At 41.8% G+C, this 25,301-nt stretch overlaps 3 protein-coding genes across 3 annotated transcripts in view; 2 read left to right on the top strand and 1 right to left on the bottom strand.

Moving 5' to 3' along the window:
* Positions 1-315: 315 nt before the first annotated feature.
* Positions 316-6,732, top strand: CZIB (CXXC motif containing zinc binding protein). The gene is made up of 8 exons (XM_014870616.2): positions 316-480; positions 649-732; positions 817-873; positions 1,607-1,688; positions 2,156-2,187; positions 2,614-2,691; positions 5,437-5,502; positions 6,272-6,732. Exons 1-8 carry the CDS (start codon positions 475-477, stop codon positions 6,347-6,349), a joined length of 483 nt encoding a protein of 160 aa, XP_014726102.1. The 5' UTR covers positions 316-474; the 3' UTR covers positions 6,350-6,732.
* An 899-nt stretch (positions 6,733-7,631) lies between these two features.
* CPT2 (carnitine palmitoyltransferase 2) lies at positions 7,632-13,205 on the bottom strand. Its single transcript, XM_014870613.2, has 5 exons — positions 12,990-13,205; positions 12,145-12,225; positions 11,937-12,043; positions 9,394-10,698; positions 7,632-8,616 (listed from the first exon to the last, which is right to left on the bottom strand). The coding sequence occupies exons 1-5, from the start codon at positions 13,109-13,111 to the stop codon at positions 8,285-8,287; spliced, it is 1,947 nt and encodes a 648-aa protein (XP_014726099.2). The 5' UTR covers positions 13,112-13,205; the 3' UTR covers positions 7,632-8,284.
* Positions 13,206-14,600: 1,395 nt separating this feature from the next.
* Positions 14,601-25,301, top strand: part of SLC1A7 (solute carrier family 1 member 7) — a 48,347-nt gene continuing 37,646 nt past the window's right edge. The window contains exons 1-2 of the mRNA XM_014870614.2: positions 14,601-14,807; positions 15,865-15,944. Coding sequence (XP_014726100.1) covers positions 14,667-14,807; positions 15,865-15,944 — 221 coding nt within the window. The 5' untranslated portion in view covers positions 14,601-14,666. The remainder of the gene's footprint in view (positions 14,808-15,864; positions 15,945-25,301) is intronic.

Here is a 25,301-nt window from a genome sequence, read left to right on the forward strand (position 1 = left end):
GACAAACAACAGGCCACCCAGGAGCCATCCAGGATCTTCACTTCAGCTGCAGAGAAGCTGAAAAGCAACCTAGAATGCATTTAGTTTAGTTCTGGGCTAGCAGATCTGTTGTTCAGCATTAATTAAAACACTGAGGGCTCCCCCACAAGCCCTAAGGGTGAACCCCGTGGCAGTGCTGCCAAACCGCGCTTTTGCTTTCTCTTAACACGTCTGTGTTCTCTAAGAAGACACTGCTTTTAAAAAACAAAACGTGATTAATTGACGTGTAATGTTGAAAACACCAGTGCTTCCCGCTCTCCTTCCTTCCCACAGACACCTCCCGCCATCCCGCGCGGCGGGGCGCTGGCCGGCCGCTATCTTGGCTCAGGGCAGACGCGGCTTCGCGCCGGCCCAGCCGGGCAGGGAGCGCGGAGCCGCCATCTTGGCTGAGGGCACGGCGGCGGGGAGCAGGGAAGCGCCAGACTCCGCTCGGCCATGGGGGTAGGTGAGAGCTTTGGCCGGAGCCCCCGGGCCGTGGAGCGGGGGGAGCTTTGGCCGGAGCCCCCGGGCCGTGGAGCGGGGGGAGCTTTGGTCGGAGCCCCCGGGCCGTGGCGGTAGCGGGGAGCCGGGCCGGCCGGGGCTGACCCCGCTCCGCCGCTTGCCTTGCAGAGGATCGGGCTGCAGCTCCGTGCCACGCTGGAGAACATCACCCGGCTGCGGGCCGAGGGCCAGGACTTCCGATGGTACCTCAAGGTGCGGGGCCGTGGGGCCGGGGCCGGGAGCGGCGCATGTCCCTGATTACTGACAGCTTTCAACCTTGCGATTTGTGTTCTCCAGCTGAAATGTGGGAACTGCGGTGAAGTCTCCGAAAAGTGGCAGTACCTGCGGCTGATGGTGCGTGTGCCCCTCGTAACCTACCTCTGAGCAAAAATGAGAACACAAACTTGCCTCTTATACACGTATCCGCATCAAAGATGTGACAGCTTACCCTCTAGCTATATGCATTAGTAGCTATATGCATTTAGATAATTGTCACGTTCCATATTAAAAGAAGTATTTGGAGAGTGTTAATTGACATATGCCATTTAAATGGTGACCATTGGTAACAAAGTATTACACCTGTTTTTAAAAATACCTCTCTGTAAAAATATAATTTTAAAAAATTTTTTGAAGTGGTATCAAAATAAGGTTGTACATGCAGCATATTTCTCTGATGCTGACAGAATCCTTTTGGAGGTGGTTAGGTAAATCAACATGATTTAAGCATGCTGAATCAGCATTTGGAAGCTGAAAAAGCAGGATAAAATTTGTCAGGGATCCTTGTCTTTTCTCAGCAATAATCATCCATTTTTGTTGCATACAGCTGAAGGTATTTTGAAGAATTAGTAGAGCGTGCCTATGTGGATAAGACATAAATATTATTCCCTATGTAAAATCTAGAACAGAATTATTCTTTGATAAATTACAAGTTGTTAAATTACTAATCACTGTCGTTAAAAAAGAAAGCTGCCTTGTTGCAGTATTTTTAGAAAGCTAAAGATCATTGTAAAAACTACCTTACCTTTGCAGAAGTTTGCAGTGGCTCTGCTGAAGTGGTTAAAAATGTCTCTGTTGTCACGGATTTTAGGACAGTGCTCCCCTGAAAGGTGGCCGAGGAAGTGCCACGATGGTGCAGAAGTGCAAGCTGTGCTCCAGGGAGAACTCCATCGGTACGTGCTTGGACACTGACCAGGCATCATCATTTTACAGCTTATCTTTTGTCCCCATTTTTGCTTGACACCCTTTGTAAAGAGCTTTCACCAGGGATTTCTTCCCTTGTACACTGGTGCTTGAGTTCCCAACAGGCACGTTCTGGCCATCACGTTCAGGGAGACAGCAGGGCCTCCTGGTGAGTCCAGGCTTCTGCATGAACAAATCTCATCTGTATTGCTATTTTACAAAAGCATGCAAATCTTTTTGGCATTGGTATGGAAAAATGGTGCAGTGTAAACTTCTCAGGAGAAGGGAGAAAAACTGAATTGTATCATTTGAAGACCAGCTGCAGGAAATGCTTGCTTTGTTTCTTTTGCTTTGTATAAGGAAATTGCTATGAAAGAAGATCCTGGTGCTTGGTTTGTGCTGAATAAAACTGAAGACATAGTGCCACTCACTTGTATACTTTTTTGTTTTGTTTTAGATATTTTAAGTCAGACAATCAAGCCTTACAATGTAAGTTTGTTTCCTCTTCTATGTAACAAGTGAAAGATAAACAAGCATTAACAGTATTTTGAGTTTTTGCTTTATCCTTCAAGAACACAAAAAGCTGGTCTTGTCCCTGGACAGAAATTGTCTTGTAGACTCCTGCTGTCTCAAGTGTAGAATAATCTGATACATTTCAAAAGCCAGCACAGAACTGTTTCACCCAAATTAGCAGTCATTCTATAATGCCCCTCTACGTTTCCTTTTGAAGACTTCCTCATGGCAGATTAAGAAATTCTATTTAGTGACCACCTGTGAAATGAGCCCTAGGGTTTTGATGTCCCCTGGGGCATCACAAATGATGACAGTGTTGCCTTTAAAGCAATCCATTCCTAGACTAATGCTTGGTACTGTCTCTATTAGATGGAAACTAATGGGTTTTTAACTCAATCACAGGCCGAAGACAGCGAGAAATTCAAAACAATTGTGGAGTTTGAATGCCGAGGTCTGGAACCAGTTGACTTTCAACCACAGGTGAGTTCTTATTTGTGATTCATTTCTGGTTTTAAAAGCACTTCTTCTATAGTGGTAAAATACATACCATTTGAAATGGTTCTGGAACATCTTAGACCTTCCCAGATTCCCATCCTTCCACAGTTCCTTGTTTTACTTCATTTGACTCAAGAAAAAAAACAAACAAACCAAAACCTTGCAAACAGCTCACACAAACAGCTGCTATTCTCTGTGCCAGTAAATTCTAAAACTAAGCACACCTTGGAGTCGTACTCAAACTGAGTCACAGGTGACTCACTGTTAATCTGAACTCATCTGAGAGGTCTTCACTGCTCAGGTTATTGCCAGAGAGTCTTTCCCAAAGGGAAAGTGCAGCATCAGACAGAGTTACCACTTGCTCCTTGGTGCATTACGGAGCTCATCAAGCTCAGGGTATGAACACATTTCAGTTTGTGTCCTCTAAAAAAACAGATTTTCTGTGGGGTTGACATCACCAGAGCCACAGGAAATGAACACGGGCATTTTCCCATTTGCAGCTTGAGCAGACAAAAGAAGATGAGTGGTAGGTAGAGGCTGGTGCAAAGCAAGGTTCAATTAAAGGATTCTTCAGGGCCAGTCTGCAGTGACTCATCTCTTGTGCATGGTCATGCTCTATGCCACTTAACTCCCTGCTATATTTAACCTATTATTCCAGTCGGATTAGTTGTTAATAGACTGACAAATATAAACCTCTCTTATCCTTCTCTCAGACTGGGATGCTGTGCTAAGAAAAAGCCCAAAAAAGCCGACCCTACCACGAATTTGATATAAATAGAATCCCCACTGCAGTGTGCTGGGGGCGGTCTTTATTTAAGTGAAATACATCTTTTTGATGGTTATTCCTTTATCCCAGAATGGTTAATAGTTTATTCCTGCTTGAAAGCTTTGCAATCAGACTTAAGAACTTGCACTTGAAGATAAATATGGGAAGACTACAAAATGTAGATGTTTACAGCTCTGCATTGTAGCTGTGAATTCCATCTACAGAACAAAGACTTCACAAAATTTTTGTAACAAAAATTTTAATTTAATATTCTGAGTTTGGTGCACTTGACTGGAGAGTACTTGAATCCCTGAAGAAGTCTTTCAGTGAATTTTTGAGTGCCTAAATCAGTAAATGAGAGTTTTCTGATGCTCAAATGACTTCAGCAATTCCAAACAATTTTGTCAACTGCTTCATATTTGGCATTATCCAAGCCCGCCTGGTTTCTGCACAACCCTAGATCTCACTTTTGATTAGCTCTAAACATGGGATGTGGCCATAGAATCACTGTATTTTCTCTGCTGTTTTTTGGTACATATAATACAACCAACACCTGGAGTCAATGTGGCTTAATGCTTGCGTGTCTTATTTAAATTATAGTAGTTACTAAAAAAAAAACCCAACCACCACCACAAAACATTTGAGTGTTAGAGAGGAGAAAGTATCCTTTGTTTCTCTGATAGAAATCCTCATTTTAGACCTAGTGCAGAAGTTTGCAGTTGCAGTCACATGGCTGGTGAATGGCTCCAGGTGGCAAAAGAAGGACTTCTTTCATTTTTCTGCTGTTTGTTCTATACTTAGCTCAGTTTTGACCCAGGCTGATGATCTTCCTCTCCACCTCAGCAGTTCCCTTGATATGGGCTTCTCACAGTCACCAAAAGACCACTGTGCCCTGCAGATCCCTCTCCTGTTGTTAGATTTGTTAGATCTGCCACACTCTGTGGTTCATTTAACTCCCAAGTGTTTAACCTTCCATTCAAATGCCCAAATATTTTAAAGTCCTATGACTTACTTTGCACATTTTTACAGCTAAATGTCTGACTAGCACTAGTGGGGATTTCTTTATCCAAAATTCAAGTGTAGATTCCTTGCAGAAAACCAGGAAGAAGCTACCTTTGATTTTTAGCCACTTGTTAATAAAATTCTGTAGTTAGAATTTGCGATGTAAGAAACCTTACTGCGTGCTACAGAAGTGGCTGGGATTTTTAAATGTACTTTTAAAACTAGTAAATCTTACAGTACAGCTTGGTAACTGTGAAGCCTAAAGTGAGAGAGCTATTCCTATAGAAGATAAACCAGAGCACCTTCCCAGAGCTGTCCTTTCTCCCCTCTTTAAAAACAGCAACAGTGTTTGCTGTTGGCAAACAGATGGCAGTGAAGAACTGTCCCCTGTAAAATGCTTGTTTGGGACACTAATCTGTTCACTCAGCCAGCTGATCCTCCTTACACACAAAGCTTGCTTGTCACTTGTGTACATAAATCCAATACAAGCTGCTCCTTCTTTAGAGTGTTTTGGATTCTGACAATATTCAAGCTATAACTATTAATTTCTTCCATGTTTTCTATTACTTTCCTTACATGAAGCTATTATGCCTGTGTGGAGTCTGAACACAAAGCTATTAGTAGTAATTGGATGCTGCTACATAAACTTAGAAACTAAGGGTTAACATTATCTAGAATACTTGGAAATACTTTTTTTGCTGGGAAAAATAGAGGAACAGTGTTCCCTCATCTTACTCTGGCTGCTTGGATTGAATTTTCCCAATGCACAAGCAGGGTCCCAGCCTTATACTGACCCTAACTAGGAAGAGCTTGCCCATTCTTTCTACCTAATTTTAAAGAAATATAATACCTTTTTCTGCTGAGCTACTTTCTTTAAATGTTTCAATGATCATATTGTTAAATTTTTAAATGTTTCATATTTACAACTTAATTTTAAAAACTTTCTGCAAATGTGTTTGCAGGCAGGGTTTGCTGCTGAAGGTGCAGAATCTGGCACACCTTTCAATGACATAAACTTGTTAGAAAAGGTATGTTGTCTTAGTTTCATTAGCAAAACTACTTATCTAGCTTGCTTTCCCCACCTCACTAGTCCAAAATACACACCCTAGACTGGTTTTGCTCTTCCTGTAGCCACAGGAAGGCCACAGCTGGAGAGAGAAACTGAATTAAGTTTCATTACTAACTGTCATTTTAGAAGTAATGATTTGTTAACTTAGCAGCTGACAAAGATTTAAGTCACTCGGGAATTCCAGAGAGCAAGAACGTGGAATACTAAATGGCTGGGGTTATTAAAGGAGTGACTTTGTTTTTCTAGGAAGATCCCTGCCCATTGTCCTGTGCACAGAGAGGTTAAAAAGTAATATAGACACTGTCCTTCAAAGCTCAGGATAATGACACCAGCATTACAAATCTTCCTTGGCTGTGAGCAGGAATCTCAAGGTCAAATCTGTTCCCTGGTATCCTACTTGGCAGGGATCTGCTTGTCTGCTTACCCACCTGACTAGGGTATTGTAAATGATAGATAATCCTTTCACCTGCCATGCCTGCTGTTTGTCCACTACAGGCTGGGGACTACCTAAGAAAATAAACCCCAGCACTTTATATATAAATATAAAAACACTGAGACTGAAGCTCATTTAATTTCAGGTTAGTGCTCTTGCTACTCTCACCTGTTAAAATTTAACTTTCTGCAGATATCCAAGACCCAAACTTTGAGTCAAGTTTAGTTCCAGTTTGAATTCCAGTCTGTCTGCCTTCTATCCTCTGTGACTAACTGTGAAATCTTACTTCCTACAGGACTGGAATGACTATGATGAAAAAACAAAGGAATCTGTTGGAATCTATGAAGTTACCCATAAATTTGTAAAATGCTGATGTTCATACTCCAAAGAAATTATGACATGGTTATTGATGGAGGAACTGTAAACATCACATATGCAGCTTCCCTGGAGTTACTTTTTTACATGGCTGCACTTCAGAAATGGAAACCCAAGCTCAGAGAATCATTAAGGTTGGAAAAGATCTCCAAGATCGAGTTCAACCTTTGACCGACATCACTGAGTTGTACTTTCTGTTGCCAGCATGCCCTAATAAAATATTTCCCATGGAGCACTTGGAGATGGCCTCAGTACAAACTGAAAATAGTACATATTGACTGAACTGTGCCATGTCCTTAATGCTGTGGGGTTTTGGAATTAGGTGGTTGTGGTGGAGTGTAGCTTAGCTGTAATAAATGGATGCAATAATTACTTACACAACTTACAGCCTTAAAGGTTTTAATAGTTGGTCACCAGGAAGTATGCACATGCTCTAACATAAGCAAATAAATTCTTCCCACTCACCACTCCTATCATGAGGAAATGGTTACAAGCATTACTAAAGGCACTGTGTTAACTGTCCAAGGGAACAGCTGCACCTTTAAGCAGCTTTCTGCCACTTCAGGTAAAGACTAAGGTGAGTTTCCTGTGAACACTTAGTTCAACAAGCTTCACTGCTGCTGACATTTACACAGTTACAGTCTTCTGAAAAGCAAGTTATCTTTCCAAGGATATCATTAAGTAAACCTCATCTTTAGCTGAAGACAGACTTTGTACTCCTTGGCAAGTGCACACAATCTTGCCAGGATTACAGGCTTAACATTACAGGAGCAAAGCCTTCAGGCTTACATATGAAAAGCATGCCTCTCCCCTGCTAGCACTTTTATTTCATACTTCAGGACATGGTATTGCTTACACTTACTGTGCTAAATTAAAAAGACCCTGGGAGAACCTGGAAGTTGAGATATCCAAAGGAAGGGCCAAGGGAGGTAGTTTCTGAGCCTCTGAACCTGATCTGTCACATCCAAGCAATGTGCTCAGACTTTCGTGTTCCACTGATGTATTTGGTTGTCCAGGCCAGTGGGACATGAGCTGCATTGTTTTACACAGATCTCAGAAACCAGCACCACTGTGCAATGCAGTTCCACAGAAAGACTCGGCCTCCCAGAAGAAAAAGAGTGGAAATCAAGAGGGTAAAAGGCAGGAATTCAAGGTCTACAGCTCAGACAGAGTGCACAATGCTTGCAGCAGTTTTCTTTCCAACCTTGTAAGAAACATGAGCTATTAATAAAGAGTCTACCCATGCTGTACAATTTAGATATGGCAATAAAAGAACTTGGTGGTTATTAAGAGACAGCTTTATTAAAATAGTCTTTTCCAGTCAGTTTAACAACCCAGTTGGTGACTGCAGGTTACTTTAAAGCCTTCCACTTCATTTTTTGTGTCTCTAAAACCTGCTACAGTGGAAAGGCTTCAAGCAGTTGAGGCACAATCAGTTCTGATATAAATTCAAGTTTAAAGAGATAATTCTGACAAGTTAGTAAGCAAGCTTACTGCAACAGTGCAAATGGAACCACTCTTCCATATTTAAAATTATTGCATGTATTATGTATTTCTTTAAAACCAAACAGTTCAAGAGTGGTATCACAGTACTATAGTCTGTCTGAACACTCGTGGAACACAGGTGTTCTACCTTCATTAACTCAATAAAAATGCTTATTTTAGATTATGTGTTTTAAGAACACATGGATCTGTTATTCAATTTGACATAGTTAATGTCTGTACTTCCTGAAATGCATTCAAGGTCTGTAATAAATTTCTTTAAAATAGATAGAAATTTCCTAGTGAATCTAACAGTATTCAAGTGCAGTGATATTACATGAAGCCAATTAAGCTGGGCAGTCTCAGCCATGCTGAATACTGATTAGTATGTCAATTAGACATAATCTGCATTTTGTTCTGCAACTGTAAAGCGTTGCAGTGTCTTTATGTCTTAACTACCAATTTTCTTGCCCTTTAAAACATTAAAGATATCTTCTAGTGACTTGTATATACACTGAAGGAATTCTTTACCATTCCTAGCTGGGTAAGAGGAAACATTACAACCTATCCAGTCATCTTGTACCTGATACCCTACTCCAAAGCCATCAGACACCACGGGGCCAAACCCTCCTAGCTGCACAGCTGGGCTCACCAAGGTGCTGGTGGAAATGATGTTGTGATTAATGCGAGCATAGGCTTGGTCTTGATAGAAATCCGGCAGTGCCAGCCCCTTGGATAAGGCCAAATAGCGCAGGCTGAAGAGATGGCGGTCAAAGCCTTGGCCTGGTGAAAGAAAACAATAGATATTAGAGAGAAATAAACTCACCTCAGCCACAAAAGTGCTCTGGAGAACTGGAGTTAATTTTTGTACTGGTAGGAAATATTTTTCATGCCCATATCCTAGGAAAAGAGTGCCTGCTTGTTTTACTGCAAACCTCAACAGAATCAGGAGAGTACAAAAATGCAGTATTAACAGACAATTTTAATAATACATCACTATTAACTATTTATCTGAACATTGACAAGTTCTTCAATGCAGAAAAAGCCTTTCCTAAAATTTATTAATATAAAGAGGAAGAGCATCTTGCACCAACAAAAGGAGGCAAATTTTAGACTGTGGGATAATCAACAGTCAGTTTTACTGCTGTCAATTTTAATGCTTCTAGGCAGGACAGTTCAAAAGAAAGCATTTACAAAAATGTCAGGAGTAAGTAGCATAGCCAAAAATGAGTTTGATTTGAAAATCGTTAAGAGAGGTAAGACAGTACCTCTTCAGACTTTAACCTAAAGTTCTTGTTCAACATGCACTAACTGCTCTAAGGACAAAAACTGGAGTATAAAAAATTCTCAACACATGAACGATGCTGTGGGAAGAACAGAGGCATTCCTCCATCAAGAAATGAGCGAGAATGAAGGAATGCACTTTAAACAGCAGCCTTCTACTGTTATTGTCAAGTTTACATTAGACCTCCATCAACATTATTTAGTTGTAAATATTTACAGCAACTTTACTAGACATTTTAGTGCAAAAGGAGGAGTGTTTGATGTATTCCTACTTACCCATAGCAGCCTCTTTCGTCAAACGGCCGTGGTACTTAGAGCACTCCACTATCAAATTCTGCAGCTCTTCTGTGCTGTGTTTGGAGAGTTCCTTGACAAAGGCTTCAGAGCATTTCTTTGTGTAGACAGAGGCAGGACGTATGGTTTCTGTACGGCCGTGCTTGAAAGCTGCAGTGCTGCAAGACTCGTACGTAGCAACCGTCTGGTCATACTGGCGAAGGAAAGCCATCTGGAAGGCCAGCTGAGCCACAGCATCTGGGCTCACCTTCTTCTGCTTTAGAAGCTCCTTGCCCCCTTCTTGGAACTGAATCATATTAAGAGACAGTGATTCTACAGTGGCATCAAACCTCTGTTTGGCTTTGGTAATCCCTGCTTTTAAGGCATCGTTTAGCTTAAAGTCAAGTTTCTGCACTGCTCTGGAAGAATCGACTGAAGCAGGCTGGGACTGGGGGCTGATGGCTGGTGTCTTGGTGCTATCTTTAAAAACTTCATTCTGGAACCTGAGCACAGCCACACCATCTCCCCAGGAATGTTCAAAATTAATTCCTGCAGTGCCATCCTTAGTTATGATAAGATTAAATGATTTGTCATACCAGCGGTTTGCAGCATCTCCATGCAACATAGTGTGGGACAAGTGCACAAAGTCTTTAACGGCAAAATCATCTAAACTTAAACAAAACAAGGCAGAATCTACTTTTTGAAGAGCTTCTTCATTACCATTCTCCAGTAGATTCTTCCTCAGCAATGCCCATGTATCTCGGTTTTCACTGGTGAGGTAGCCAAGAGGGAAGGCCGGGGCCGGACTGTTGTCACTAAGGATGTATTTCAAGTGTGCTTGTATTTCTGAGGGTTCCAACATGTTTCCATCTCTATCAAGAACATCAAACACATAAAAATTTCCATTTCTCAACACTAATAAATGTTTTGCCTTTTCATCTGTATAAAGCTCATCTTTGTCGAGCTTAGGAATCCGTGTAGAATTGAAAAGTCTGAAGTACTGAGACATATCTAGGGGGTAAGCATTGACCATGTAGGCACCAAACCAAGAAATTGAAGAAGGCACAAATCGGATAATTTTTTTAAAGATCTCAGTGTCACTTTTTTCTGGATTGAGGTGAAAAACCTCTGGTTCAAGGTAACCAGCCCTGAAGGTCTTCATAAAACGTATGGCAGAAACAGTCATGTTTGTAGCTCGTATGAGCTGATCATTGTATTCCGATTTTGGATCAGGATTAAAAGACATAAATGCATTAAAATTCAAAACAACAGGCTCACGTGCTTTTAGGTACATGTCAAACCAGGGACCTGAAAATTGAGAGTTGAGAAAGAGGTCAGAACAGAAAAGCAGCTTCCTGAATCAGACCACAGCATCACATAGTCCAACAATGATCACGAATAAACACACACTAAAGTGCCTTTAAACAAGACAAACACCTGCAATAATTCACCCAAGGCTTCTTCAAACCCCCATTATAAAGAAGGATACTGTTGGCTAATCACAAAAATACTGGGTTTGGAATAATCCATGTCAAAGGGTGTCCATGTAATTAGCAACAAGGGCCAACTCCCTGTTTACTTTATGGCTCAATGATAAACCTTAGCTCCCAGGACATACAGTGCAGCTCCTCAGCTCTATTTTGGTGCCCACCTCAAATTTGGAGTGGTTCATGCCTTTACCTACTCTTAAACTATTAATTTCTGCAACTCTCTTATCACTGAGGGCATCTCACTGAGGTTGAACCTTCCACATGGACTGCAAGAAGGGAAATGGGTACTTCCAGGAGCTAAGTTACAACTTTAATTACAGGTTCTCACAAGTAAGTAAGCAACACTCATCTACAGTTTTAAAACCACATCTGTCATCAACACGTAGCCTTTTAACCCCAGACTTGAAAGCTCAGGGTGGAGACAGCTCTACATACTTCCAGAAACCAATTTCAAGTGGAACAGGTCTTTTATGAGGCATAAAGAAGAAAAATAACTGAACAAAAAGCAATACAACCCCACCATTCATAAACAAAAAGCAGCATGCTGGTTAGCACTGATGAACAACATAAAGGCACCACTTAAAACCCAAAATGTTGTTCAAAGTGAATGGAAAGTAAAATACAACAAACTAAACAATATTTTTTATTACTGAGTGGTAGCTAACACCTTAACAGGCAGTCTGAACAGACAGCAAGGATAGAAGTGCATTCACTGGGCAACAGAGAAACTTCTACTTCATAGGTATTTTACTATTTACATCTCTGCTGCTATCTAATACTTTCATGAGCAGACACTTGTACGTGGAAGCAATAAGAAAGCAGAACAATCAAAATTCTATATACATGCTCTCCCTCTCCTGGTATGTTTCTATTTATTCTCATTTTCCTATTTCTGTCACTCCTTTTCTTGGGCTCTTTAAAAGAATATGTCGTTTTAAGGGCCTCTAAGTTCCAAGTACTGACCACTTCTGCCTCCCAAACTAAGTTATGGCATTATGAGCAGTTGTGAAGCATGATGATCTACAGGCTTGTCCTACACTTAGCAGGCCAACATACCTGTGATGTAACTTGTATGCTTGTTCTGATTGTCTTGAGCAACCAGTTGCTCATGCAGCTCTCTTCCAATACCCTTTTCAAAGGCATGAGCAAGTTCTTCAGTTTTTCTGCAACAATCAAGAAAAGAGTCAAAAAGCTATCACAAGTTAACACTTTTTACGTTAACACTTGGCTTTGAAGCAGAACATGACACTGTGTTTGTCCATACCTGAACTGGTCATCATTTAAAAGCGGTTTCTGGGCATTCAGGTATCTCTTAATTGTATCTTCTAGCTTGGGAACTGGCAGTCTGAAGGAAGTGGAATACAGAGATGTGCACTTGATGAGCAAGGGTATGAATGAAATCCATGTTTCTTACACAGTCATCTCTCTTTGCCTCCTTTCTTCCATATCCCTCCTTACATCATTATATATACTATACATACAGATATATACACACACTGTACTGTATACACTATTATATATAAGTTGGGGTCATATTTATACACATTATCCAAATGCCTCATAAGTTTCTTGTGAAATAAGAGAAGCAAGGAACTAGATGGATACCAGTCAGCATACCATAACGTTCTTGGGAAATAAGGCACAAAAACAAATTGACTCATCTTTTTACAGAGGTACTGCAGTGATGTGAGCTAATCCCTTAAAGGAAATACAGGGACAGGAACCGCAGCTGGGAGAGGCAGTTCTGTAGATGGAATAGTTTGGTTGCCAGCCCTGTTCGGGCCTCCCCCTCACAACTGTGTGCTGGACATCGCTTCCTCACAAATCTCCTATTCGGTATCTTTGTCAACTTCCTCTGAGCCCGAGTTTTGTTTTCTATAGCACAGTCCCGTTACACTCAGGGAGTTAAACTGGGCGCCAAGGGGATGTTTCAGTAACTTGTAAGCGGTCACAAAGACACCTGGAAAGCCGAGCCCGCTCCGCACAGAGCGAGCCGCGCACCGCGGCTCAGGGCGGACGTTCCCCGTGCCCTCTCCTCACAGCGGACACCCCGGGCCGCCGCCGCCGCCCCCTGCCCGCGTCCCCTCGGAGCGGCGGGCCCCGCCCTACCTGGGCAGGCTCTTCTGGTAGTGCATGGTGGGCACGATGCTGCGGTGCAGGAACTCGGCGGCGCCCGCGCCGCTGTACCCGCGCCGCCCCGGGGCCGCCCGCAGCAGCTGCCGCGCCGCCATGATGCGCGTCAGGGCCGAGCCGAGCCGAGCCCCGCCCGCCGCTGCTCCCGGGGCTCCTCCCGCCGCTCCCGCCTCTCCCTCCGGGGCCCCGCCCGCCGCTGCTCCCGGGGCTCCTCCCGCCGCTCCTCCCGGGGCCCGCCCGCCGCTGCTCCCGGGGCTCCTCCCGCCGCTCCCTCCGGGGCTCCTCCCGCCGCTGCTCCCGGGGCTCCTCCCGCCGCTCCCGGGGCCGGGAAAAGCGAAGCGTTTTTCAGTTTTTCCACTCCACAAGTCAATTGGATACGTGCTGCTAAGGTAGCAAAGTTACCAGAGTGTTGGGGCGGTTCAGGATCAGTTCTCTTAAATACACACTAATAAAACGTTCTGATTCATTAATAAAATTTTCTTCAATCCTCTCCTTTTTGTATTATGCTCAACATACAGACTCCACATATTTTTTCTTTTATTCCCCCCCGCCTTTTTTTTTTGTGTGTGTGTGTATCCATATGTCCTACCAACTACACAGGATTGAGATCCTGCCCCCCAAAAAAACAGTTTCATCTGTCCTGAGGTTTTTTTCACTCATACATGAGCATGTAACAACAATACTTTATCACGGTATAAAATGTAATTTTGTAAACATACAGCCTTGTTGTACTGTGGGGGATATCTTTCATAAAAATATAGAATAATCTTAGAATATACCAGAAACTACAGAAATGCGTTCATAAGAAAGCATGGCATGCGAATGGTTATGGTGGTGTATTTTTATCAGACACTCAATAGCATAAAAATCAGCATTGGGATTGAATGCGGACACAGCAAAGGAAAGGAAAGCAATCCCTGTGGCTTAGTCTGATAATCCTCTGAAAGTAAATTGGCCCTACTCTAATCAACATAGTGGTTGGAAGAAAAGTGAAATCATTTCACTTCCAAGATAATAAATGCCTAATGACAGGTGTCCTTGTATGTTCCAGTCTGTGGCTATTTCCTGTTCGATGCGTGTCTCTCATGCTACTCATTCAACCTTTTTTTGGCAACGAAAACAAAAAAAACCAAGCCTGCTTTAATTAATGAAGTCCAGTTTCACCTGGCTTGCCCTGCTGTGATAGTCCTGTTCAAAATGTTACCTGCTCTGCCCTTTGGGAAAAGTGCTCTGTTCCCCTTTTGAATGCTGGCTTGCAAGGTTCCCTTTCTGGGTTTGGGTGTCCAGACCCCCAACTGAGGAGGCTGAGGAATGCATCGCCTTTCTCCCAGGAGTGTCACTTTGTTTTGAACTAGTCTTGTTTTAGAAATACTACTGCATTCTGTTCTAATTTTCCAGAGCCCCCTAATCTTCTTCCAGGCTCTTAATGATGTAGTTGATAATAGGATTGTTGGTATTAATTTGGAACAATAATGCCAGCTGCTTGCTTGGTGGCCATTGGCAGAGGGGTGACCTTGCAGGTCAGCTAAGCAGAACTGGAAGTGATTTGATCTGATCTATACAGAGCCAGATCCGTGCACCCCGAACAAGAGGAGCGAGTGAATTCTCTCCCCATGGGATGCTGATTCTTCTCCAAAGAGCAGGGAGGACAGCATGGCCGTGGCCCTGGATGCAATCCTCGCTCGGATCAAAGATGTTTGTAAAAGGAATGGTTTGCTCATCCTCTCGGTGTTGTCCGTCACCATCGGCTGCCTCCTGGGATTCTTCCTGAGGACGAGGCGACTCTCCCAGCAGGTAAGAGCAGCTCACAGCGTGTCCCCGCACAGGAAATGCCAGACTTACATAACAAAAGACCTTGGGGAACCTCAGGGTGGGATTTTGAAAGTAAAAGTCATGTGTATGTGTTTATTAAAATTGTTTCATTTCATCTGTTTGTCAATCCAAGCTGTTCTTTGGGTCTTTTCACACATTCTCAAACAATAGGTTAGCACAGGGTTCTGGTCTCTCAGACACAGGAGCACAGTAGAATGTTGCAGGTATGGATAATAATAATAATGAACATATAATCTAGATGAAATGTAGCATTTAATATAGGCCTGCAGAAACTGGTAGTGCAATATACTGGATTTTATACTATTCTGGAACATATACAGCTGAAGAAAACATTGGGAATATTTTTCAGCATTAGATGCACAGGGGGGCAGATGTTTATATTACACTAATGGTGTTTCATATTAATGAATTTGAGATTTTCCATCATTAGCAGAACATATTACTGAAGTGACCTGGGGAATTCTCTTCCAGCACACTTCAACTAAGCCCTTTGCTGGTGCTCATTTCTGCTGTATCAGTCAGACTGACTAAACAGCAACATGCATTAATAAATGCGCTGTTTGAGCACAAAACAGAAATCTCAGTTTAAAAATAAGGCATTTAGCAAATGCAACTAAATTAAACCAATTCTGTCTTCTGCTACTGAAAACCACTGTCAGTCTGAACATCATTTGTGTTCAAGCCATAGCTTCAAACACATCTAGGAAAACAGACAAAATGCAGAATGGAGAGATTATTCAGGGCAGCTGGTTAACAGTAGTCTCCAAGAGATGGCACATTTCATTTTTGTCTTCCTTTGTAGAGGAACGAGCAATGCAGTGTGTTTATTGAATAAGAACATATTATGTAATCTATTTAATTTTAAAATCACCTTTTAAAGCCTGCTATCTTTGCCACCCTATCTTTGCACCAAAGGTGCAGATTTTAGCAATGTTATTTTATCCACAGCTCTAGCAGCACTTGTGAAGACAGTCAGTGTGTATCTCAAAACAATAAGCATCTCTTCATATATTTCCAGGAAATTAGTTACTTCCAGTTTCCTGGAGAATTACTGATGAGGATGCTGAAAATGCTGATTCTCCCTCTGGTTGTTTCAAGGTAAGTGAAGACAATTATTATTCCAACAACTTTTGAAGTTTCCTAAATGAGATTTGTCATCACAATGGTTTAGTTGTGACTGAATTAGGTGACAGTGCCAGAGGCATCACTGCTGCTGTACATTCATATTTATAGTGGAGTCATGAACATGTGTTTTAATTGATAGGATCATTTCTGCCATACATCATTTCTACCTCATATAGGTATTATTTGTTTTAAAATTAATGTGTTGAGGATTTTTAAATCTGTTTATTTTCCCTTGCAATGGGAGGACCTTTTCCTTCTAGCTACTGAGATGTTAAATATACGGAATAAATATCCCACCTTATCAAAAAGCCTGCCATAAATCTAAACAACTGAAATAATACCCTATACAAATATGATGAAAAAGCACAGTTAATTCATAGTGTCCAGCTGTATTTTGAGGTGTGCTGTAGTATGATAAATATTGAAAAAAAACTGTGTCTCCAGTGAAATCATATACAGCTGGCTTTGGCTGGAAGTGAAAGTGATTTCTTCGTTCATTAAAGGTAGAACCTTTAGTGGTGGCACTTTATCAGCAGAAGAATTAATGATCTCAGGGTTGGTACTGACTGGTGCATGGCAGCTGCCTTTGCAGTGGGAGGATGTAACTTAGGGCAGGCTTTTGTCGCCTTCCCACTGACTGCAGTCACAAAACCACACCAGCTGGATGGCCAAAAACTCTCTCATGTGCCCAAGGCTGAGAGGTTATTAAAGAGATGGAGAGTAACTTTAGCACAGCTGAGAAAAAAATACTGCAATATTTGGTTCCAGTTCTGGAACCTAATTCATACATCAAGACCCCATTTTCCACTCAGAAAAAAAACCAAGTTTCTAGTCTTCAGATCACTGACAGTTGCTGAAAATGAACATGATTAACAGCACTAATTTTATTTTTAAATCATCTACCCTGACATCTGCCTTCTCATGGTCTTTCACAGAACAAAGCTGAGTCATTTGTGCATGAAACTGGTTTTATAACCATAGACTCACACTTGGTCCTGGCCCATGCATCTAGAGAACACCAAGACAAAACACGTAAGGAGATTTTTTTTGAGAAACGAAAAGAGAGTTTTCCAAAGAGAACAAGAGTCTTACATGAGGAAGTGACATAATAAGGAGGACAGAAAAAGGTTGGAGCAGATTTACATGTCCTTCCCTAAAATGTGTAGTTCTTTAGATCCTCTTGTACATTTAGAGCTGTTAGGAAGAGCAGCAACACAGGAGGAAAGAGCTGCTCTGGCACAACTGTGATGGCTCTAACTTGCCCGGAGATGTGACAGCTCTGAGCCTCTCTGTCACACTGACTGCACCGTGTCCTCTGAGGCAGAAAGAAACTTTACAAACCTTCAAAGAGGTTCAATTCTCCTCGCAAGACAGTGTGAGTCCATCTCCCTATATAACAAACTAGCAGTGCTTGCTATTACAAACTGGAATGGCAGGGTCTGCAAGAAAAAAATACTCCAGATATAATGACATTCTTGTACAGTTTGGGCTTTTTTGGCTGGTTGTCTTTTGTTTTTTTTTAATAACAAGCACAGTGTTTTCCACACATGTAGTTCATAAAATCAGTAAACCAGTACTCTGTATTTTTACCAATCTGCATGCACATTTAAACTACATTTCTTTGTGGATTTGGAATATCCTCAGCCTGTCCTGCCAGAGCAATAATGGCATTTAAATTATCTTTTACATCATTCTCTATTATTGTTTACAAAAGCCAGGAACACAGCATCATAAAAAGAACTCTAAATATTGCTCTCCTAGTTGAAATTAATGCAAGCTTTTCTTTGAACACACAAGTAAAGAAATTACTTGTAAAGAAAAGGTGAAAAAAGGAAGATTAAAAGAGGGACTTAGTGCAAACTACCGTGTTTCCAAGTCCAGAGCTTATTTTGAAGGGTTGTAGCAGAAGCAAAAAGTGGCAACTGCATGGGTCAGAATATTGACAATAAACTAGAAAATCTTTTACTTTCAGACCACTAGCAGAAATCCAGCCTTAAACAGAAATGGATGAAAATTTGTACTCCCTCTCTTGACCTGATTGTTAGAGAGTTAAAACAGAACTTTGCAGATTGTATTCATTAGGAATGAGGAAATTATGATACAGTCAGGTATCTCTGAATGGTGTTTATTTTAAAAGTTCCTTGGATGCAGAGGAAATCTGTCAAACAACAGGAGACCATTTCTTCAATGTACAGTTTCTTGATTTCCTGAACTTTGTTCCTGCTCCTGGAACTGCTCTATCCCAGAGCTCCTGCACCTATTTCTGATGTCTCCTGTCATCTGTGGTCTTACTTCTTTCTTTTCCCACAGACAGAAAAATCTTGGAAAATCAACCACCACACATTAGCCTGTCAGTCTGAGCCCTGCATGACCTTTTGTTTTTGTTGAGGCATGGACATTCATTAGGGTGGGGATTGATATTATTTCAGTTATCTGGTTACATAAACAAGCTTCATAGCATCATAGAACAATTCTGAAATAAGTCTCTATTTATTAGACCCATCCTCTGCCTGAGGTTTAGCCCTGCTCATACCTATCAATATCCCCTGTGTATAGAGTTTGCTTTTCTCAGCTGCAAGAACAAGTACACACACAACACTTCCATTAGCAAGATAAAGAAAATGACAAATAGTTGACAGTTCGTGTCTGCCCTTGGTATACTCAGTACTGGAACCTTACAAGACCAAATTTAGAGCCTGTAGTTACTAGATGCAGACTGCTTACTTTATGTGTAAACACAGGATACTGCTGCTAGACCTGGGAATGGAAATATTAAGAGAGCTCGGAGAGAATAGGAGCCAAATCTGAATTAGTGGTTACACATTTAGACACTGTCCAAGCTCTTACTGCAGCTGGACAAGCAGATGTCCTCAACAAGCCTTAAAAATCAGCTGCAGAAGCTCTGAAGTTCCCTAATTCTCTTTGGGAACAGAGACTTCGGCCTTCATTTGACAGGGACAACGCAAATAGTGTATTTTCCTCCTTATATACAACGTGTTTCAGCCTTCAGCACATCTCAGGTTTTCCAGCAGGTACGCGCACAGTTGCCCGTGCATCCTGCCCTGGGAATTCTGTTTATCAAACCCTTCAGGCAGATCCCGCTGCCCAGGTTTGTTAAATTCCCTTTCCTTCCCCTCCCGCATTCCCGGCGCGGCCGGGGGCTCGGGCTGTGACACCCTGCAATGCACCCCGCGGCCAGCAGGTGGCTCTGCTGCGACACCCAGGAGCCGCGCCTCGCTCCCCGCGCCGATCCATCCCCGCATCCCGGGATTGCCGGTACCACCGCCCGATCCATCCCCGCATCCCGGGATTGCCGGTACCACCGCCCGATCCATCCCCGCATCCCGGGATTGCCGGTACCACCGCCCGATCCATCCCCGCATCCCGGGATTGCCGGTACCACCGCCCGGACACCCCGCATCCCGGGATTGCCGGTACCACTGCCCGAACACCCCGCATCCCGGGATTGCCGGTACCACTGCCCGGAAACCCCGCATCCCGGGGATTGCCGGTACCACTCCCTATACAGAAAATAATAAACTTTCTTTCTCTGTGTTTAGTTATAAACTTCCACAGACACACACACACTTACGGGATTACTTCACCTGTTCCCAGGACAAGTTGATTGGCAGAGATACCTGTGCATCACTTGAGTTTCTCAACTTCTTAAATGCTTGAAGTAATCAAATCTGATGTCAATGTCTTTGTGCTCTGCACGATACAAAAAACTGGGAAAGGAACAAAGACTCAACTTTCCCCTTAGTATTTTCTCACATTTGCTAAAGACAATATAAACCCTCTGACCTGCTCCTGTCTGTGCCAGCTGCAGCACGGGCCCAGCTGTGCTGGCAGGCACTGAGCAACAACTCACACACTGTCGCCTTCCTTCAGTGTATTTTTGTCCTTGTGCCCATTCCCTGCCCCATCATCTTCAGCTCATGTTACCAGCTTTGTACTGATCAGTTCCCAGTGCGTCAGAAACTTGATTTTCAGTAAGCATGAGTGCTTTGACTTAAGCTTTTTGCGGAGGCCGGTACTGAAACCTGATCTGTCACAACTTCAAAGTTTTGAAGAATAATATTGTACTGTAATTTACTACTGTTGAGGCATTTCTAATGCTGCTGTTTGGCATGGATTCCTTCCAGTAGGCAGAGAACTCACACTGGCATTTTCCACAGAACAGAAAAGCAACTTTCCCTTTCTGTTCAAAACGCAGAGGTGCCAGAGAACCTGCAGGGGAGGAGGAGATCTGGCTCCCAGCACTGCATTACTGCAGGCAGGCAAAGCCACCTCATGCACCTGAGATGAGCTGCAAAATTTGTATGCTGCAGACCTGTGAGGAAGGCTGGAGAAGAGGCAGGGCTTGCAGGCCCTGCTTCTTTTGCAAGTTAATCCTAGAAGCCCACACATTATTTCTCTCCTGTACATGTAAAGTTTCACAGAGCTTTCAGGAACATGAATGCTCCTGAATGTTCTGTGAATGAACATGTTATTTGTAAGGGCTCACACACAGTGTTTGACTGCACCAGCCTTGGTTGTTCAGAAAAGCAGCTAAAGCAGAGTTACACAGGTTTGCAGCACCTGAACATACTGAGTTCTCTCTGTCCTATATGTCTACCTATATAGGTAAAAGAAAGTTGCATCCTTTATTCCAGCACCCTCCTTGTTTATATGATAAAGCTTTTATCTGGAAAGAGATACAGGGCCAAGTTTTCTCGGGCTGTGATTAGCAGTAAGCAGTAAGAGTGCTTGTGGGAAAGAATTGTCAGGGCAGACTCAAACTGTTTAGTTGTTTTAACAGACTGGTTACCCTAGCGAATATTCCCTTTGGAAAATGCAGTTTAGTTTTTAAGCTTAGGAAGATTTAGCAGAGATTTGATCCTTTTCCATGAGCAGATTCCGTTAAAGAAATATTAATCCCTTTATAGTCAAATAAAAGAACTGATTTGACCTGTATTTTTAAAATTATAGAGCTTGTTCCTCTGAGTATGTCACACCTCATACAAACAAGTGTATGCTAATAATATTTTGTATTTATCTGAAGGCCTATTTGGGTGTAGTAATAAATACTAGTTACTCTTGTGGTTTTGCTGATGAATTAAATACAATATTCTAAATATAGTACTGTCTTTCTTTAAAAGGATTCCTGTCCATAATGCCATCAGTTCTGGTAATCCTTCATCCTTCTGCTCACATTCCCGAGTTGGTGAATCTTACTCATGCTCTTAAAGCCTAGTTTTTAATTAGAAACTTCTCTTTTTAGTACTCTTTTCCTGTATTTTTTCCCCAGCTCTCTGATAGGGGAACACGCTGGCATTTGAACATCTCACCAATGACAAATATTGCTCATTGTGTTGTAATGGAATTCTGTCATTGTTTGGCTGTACAGGGCCATACCAAATGGACCATTGGCCTGGCTGGGTTGTGTTGGGCACTGTTTGCTCTCAGCTGCAGATGCAACTGGCAATAAACCACACACTGGAGATTGTTCGTCTGTTTTGCTACTTAAGATCACCATTTGTTAGAGATGAAAAGTTTGACCCAAACTCTCCAAGACCTGTACTGCAATTGACAATCTAAACCTTTTACCATGATTATAAACCACTGTCTGATAACATCAGCATAATAGCCATTCAGAAGGAAAACAAATGTCTCAGAGGCTATAATTTTTTTTCTATTTATGGTTATATTTAAATAAAGAGGACAGCCAAAATTAATACACTCAATAATTCTGGTTTTACATGAACGAGGATTTGTGCAGTATTGTTTCTTCTAATACACCCCTGGCACTAAAAGATATTTTCCATGTTGTCTTGAAATATAATTTACCTGAAGGCTAAATGGGAAAGGGTGGATAACAGAAGGCTCTGGTCAGTTTGGGCTTGGTGTTTTCTGCTATGTATGCATGAAACCCTTCCCCTAAATACCAGTCACTCTGTTCTTATCCTTGTCCTTATCCTACAGCCACTGCCAGACTGGGGTGAATTTAAAAGACAAGTAGATGTGGCACTTGGGGACATGGTTTAGAGGGACTTGGCAGTGCTGGGAGAAGGAACAGTTGGGCTTAAAGATCTTAGAGGTCTTTTTCAACCTAAAGAATTCCATGGCTCTATAATCGAGTGCATTCAAGTTTATGCACTGTATTATCTAGTGAGGTGCTGAGGAGCAGCTGCAAAATGCTGCCTCTGGGTCCCTGAAGAGCCTGCTGAGAAAAATGTTTCATAAAGTAGCAAGGCAGAAGTATTTTCCATAGAATGAAATTGCTTTGGGCTTTTTTTCTTCACATTATTTGACTCAGGACTTTTCCCTCTATTTCACCTGCAATAGAAAAACATTGGCACTGAGGAACAGGCCTTCCCCAACAGGGGAGGGTAAATGTTCTGTGGGGTTAGTATGGGGAAATCTGTGGGGGACCTGAAAGGTAACACAAAGTGTGTAGAGACTTTCATTTCTGTACTACCTGTCACGTGTATCACTGTAATGTACATAATAATAAAAGTACATTTCACCCCAGTGAGCCCTTTCCTAGGATATATCATCTCAAGTCTTTATTGTGGAGAAAGTCAGTGCAGAGAAGTGAGTTTTAAGGAGATGACTAGAGGGAATAAATATATTTACTTTTAGAGTGAAAAGCAAAATAACTTGAATGAAACTGAAAGAGAGGGATTACCCAAGGGTAAGGAGAACCAGTCAGAAAGCAATCTCACTTGACACCATTATACTATTTTCAATTCTCCACATTGCTGTTAGATTGCAGAACTAGAGTCAGCTTACCCCAAAAGTCATCATTTGAGATGGCATCAGCTCATAAAGGAAAATTTTTATCCCTCCTCCATGCCTGAGACATCTTCAGAAGTTTCTCCACATTATCATCTGGAACATTTTCACTGCTATTAGCTGTGTTTAGGATTATTAAGTCTAATGGTCAGAACCAATACTGTTTTCTAGTGCTTTCTTTTGTTTGTGCAACCAAGAGGTCCAGACTGTTTCAATGAAAAATGACATGTTGCAATTACACATCATAATGTCAAAATTGGACCAACTCAGTACAAATTATTCATGGAGTGTCAGTAGGGATCTAGTGACGTGCAAGAGGAATCTGTGGTCACAGAGTGAATGGGTGTGGAAAGCACTGAAGTGATTACAAACGGGGTATGAACTGTTTGCGACCTGACAGAATTTTTCTGCAGTCCTCTGAGAGCTCTAAAATACTTAGTGTCCCACAAAGGAATGGGAATGACATGTGGAGCTTGAGGAGCTGGCTGGATTCCCTCTGTTTCCTTAGACAAAAAACAGTTTAATAAATCTGACATTTGTTTATAATCCAAATTTGTGTTTCAAATCCTTTTGCTTTTTGCTTAATCTAAAAATGCTTGAAAGAACTGACAGAAGGAAAAAAAATCAAGTATTAATAAGATTCTTGGCTCCTTCCACCATGTGAAGCTGCACATCCATAATTAATATATTATTTGGGTTTGTTTGCATCCTGACCTTTGAATTTAGGAAAGCCTTTTTTTTAAAAATCAGAACAGCTGAAGTTGACAAGCAAACCTGAATTCGGCATGACCTACACTGCAATCTCCTTAGTCAGTCAGTGACCAAAGGTTGCTGTTCATCCCTTCAAAAATTCACAGATGTATCACAGTAACCTCACATTTGCAGGTGACAGAACAGCCACTGGGCATCAGCCTTCACTGTGTCCTGGGCAAAGTCCTGCCTTGTTTATATTAGTCCATGAAAGCAGATTTCCAATTGCACAAGAGAGAGAAAATAAAATACATCATGTGAATTCCTGGCACGATTTTTGCTGTGTATGCCAATTTGTTATTAAGAATTACAAGTGTTAGATGATAAAGGAGATATCAACATTTTGGTTAAAAAATAAAAATCTTATTATTTCATAAAGCAATTTAAGAAATGAAATCTCAAAGTGATGCCTATTATGATGCATTAGAAATGCAGTTTGGTTTCTTTCCTAGAAGCCTAGCTGTAAAATTAAACATAATCACTGCAAACAGTGTATTGATCTTCTGAAATGTTTTTATTGCTTTTGTTGCTTGAAGACCAAGAGCCAGACTTCCATTGTGCCTGACACCTTTGGGCTTCCACTGGGTTTAGTAAAATAGCTACTACATACTGGGGCTCTGAAAAGTGAATTCACATTTCAAGTGCTATTTAGAGCTGATAATCCAACCATACAGAAACTGCTGCAGCAGTCTTGTTTGTAGTACAGCGACCACTTTCTGCATTTGGGGTTTCTTTTTGAGCTTGGACACAATTTAATTTATATCAAGATACCATGAGGGTGAATCCTCATGCCATGATTCATGCTTTTAAAATAAACCTCACAATAATGTCACATATCTCTTCATTTGTACACATGTTTTTCATTTGTTTATTACTTATTTATTACTGGATTTGCACAGGAAATGAACCTCAGTAGCCCCTTGGACCTTCAGGAGGATTCTAGACTTGCCAACTCCTTTGAAAATCAGGCTGTAATACTATGAAAATTTGAATAATACAAGATACTGGGTATCATTCCACTGGCCACAGTGACTGAGATAGTCCCTTAGCTGTGTTCAGGTCAGCACAAGGCTACAGCACAGCAGCAGTTGCAAAACTGCTGTAACACATCTGTGTCAGGAAGGGCAGCCCATGGGCAGGGTGAAGCAGCCAGGGCTGGGCTGTAATCTTCCCACCACTTCCACTGCCTTTTCTCTATGGCAGCCATGGCAGGGTCTTGCTCTCTAGGTGGTTTGCATATTAGAAGAAAAAAAAAGGGTGTCCTGAAAAGAAAAAGTAATTCGATCCCTCTTTCTCACTGCTGAAATAATTTTAACTACACTAGAAACTAACAGCAAATCAAGCATTAAACTATAAAAAGAGCCAGAGAAAGTTTCTTATCTCTTTCTTTCAATACTGTAGAGAGTTTTATTTTCTTTGTTGCAAACATTACTCTGATAATGGTGCCTCCATGGAAGTGAAGCAGCCTCTTCTGAAAGCACAGGTAGCTGTGCACAGATGAGGAAAAGTGTGATAGTTCACTGCAATACAAAGACCACCTCAGGAAGATTTATTTTTTCACTGTAAGTGGTTTGTCCTTATTTAAAAGTGCCTTAATTTCTCTGTTTCTGTGTCCATTAAATGGAGATACTGCCTTCCTGCATTAGAGGAGGTTCCACTGGTGAAGCATTTTGGGATGATTAAATGGCTTGTGCTATGGAAATGCACATTATTATCATGCTGAGACTTGAAGGCACTAACCTTGACAAAAAGGTGAGCGACAGCCTGCCTGCATGATCAAGCAGCATTAGTGAGGCCAGCACT

This window comes from Sturnus vulgaris, chromosome 9, assembly GCF_052056855.1.
Source record: "Sturnus vulgaris isolate bStuVul1 chromosome 9, bStuVul1.hap1, whole genome shotgun sequence".
Taxonomy (NCBI): domain Eukaryota; kingdom Metazoa; phylum Chordata; class Aves; order Passeriformes; family Sturnidae; genus Sturnus; species Sturnus vulgaris.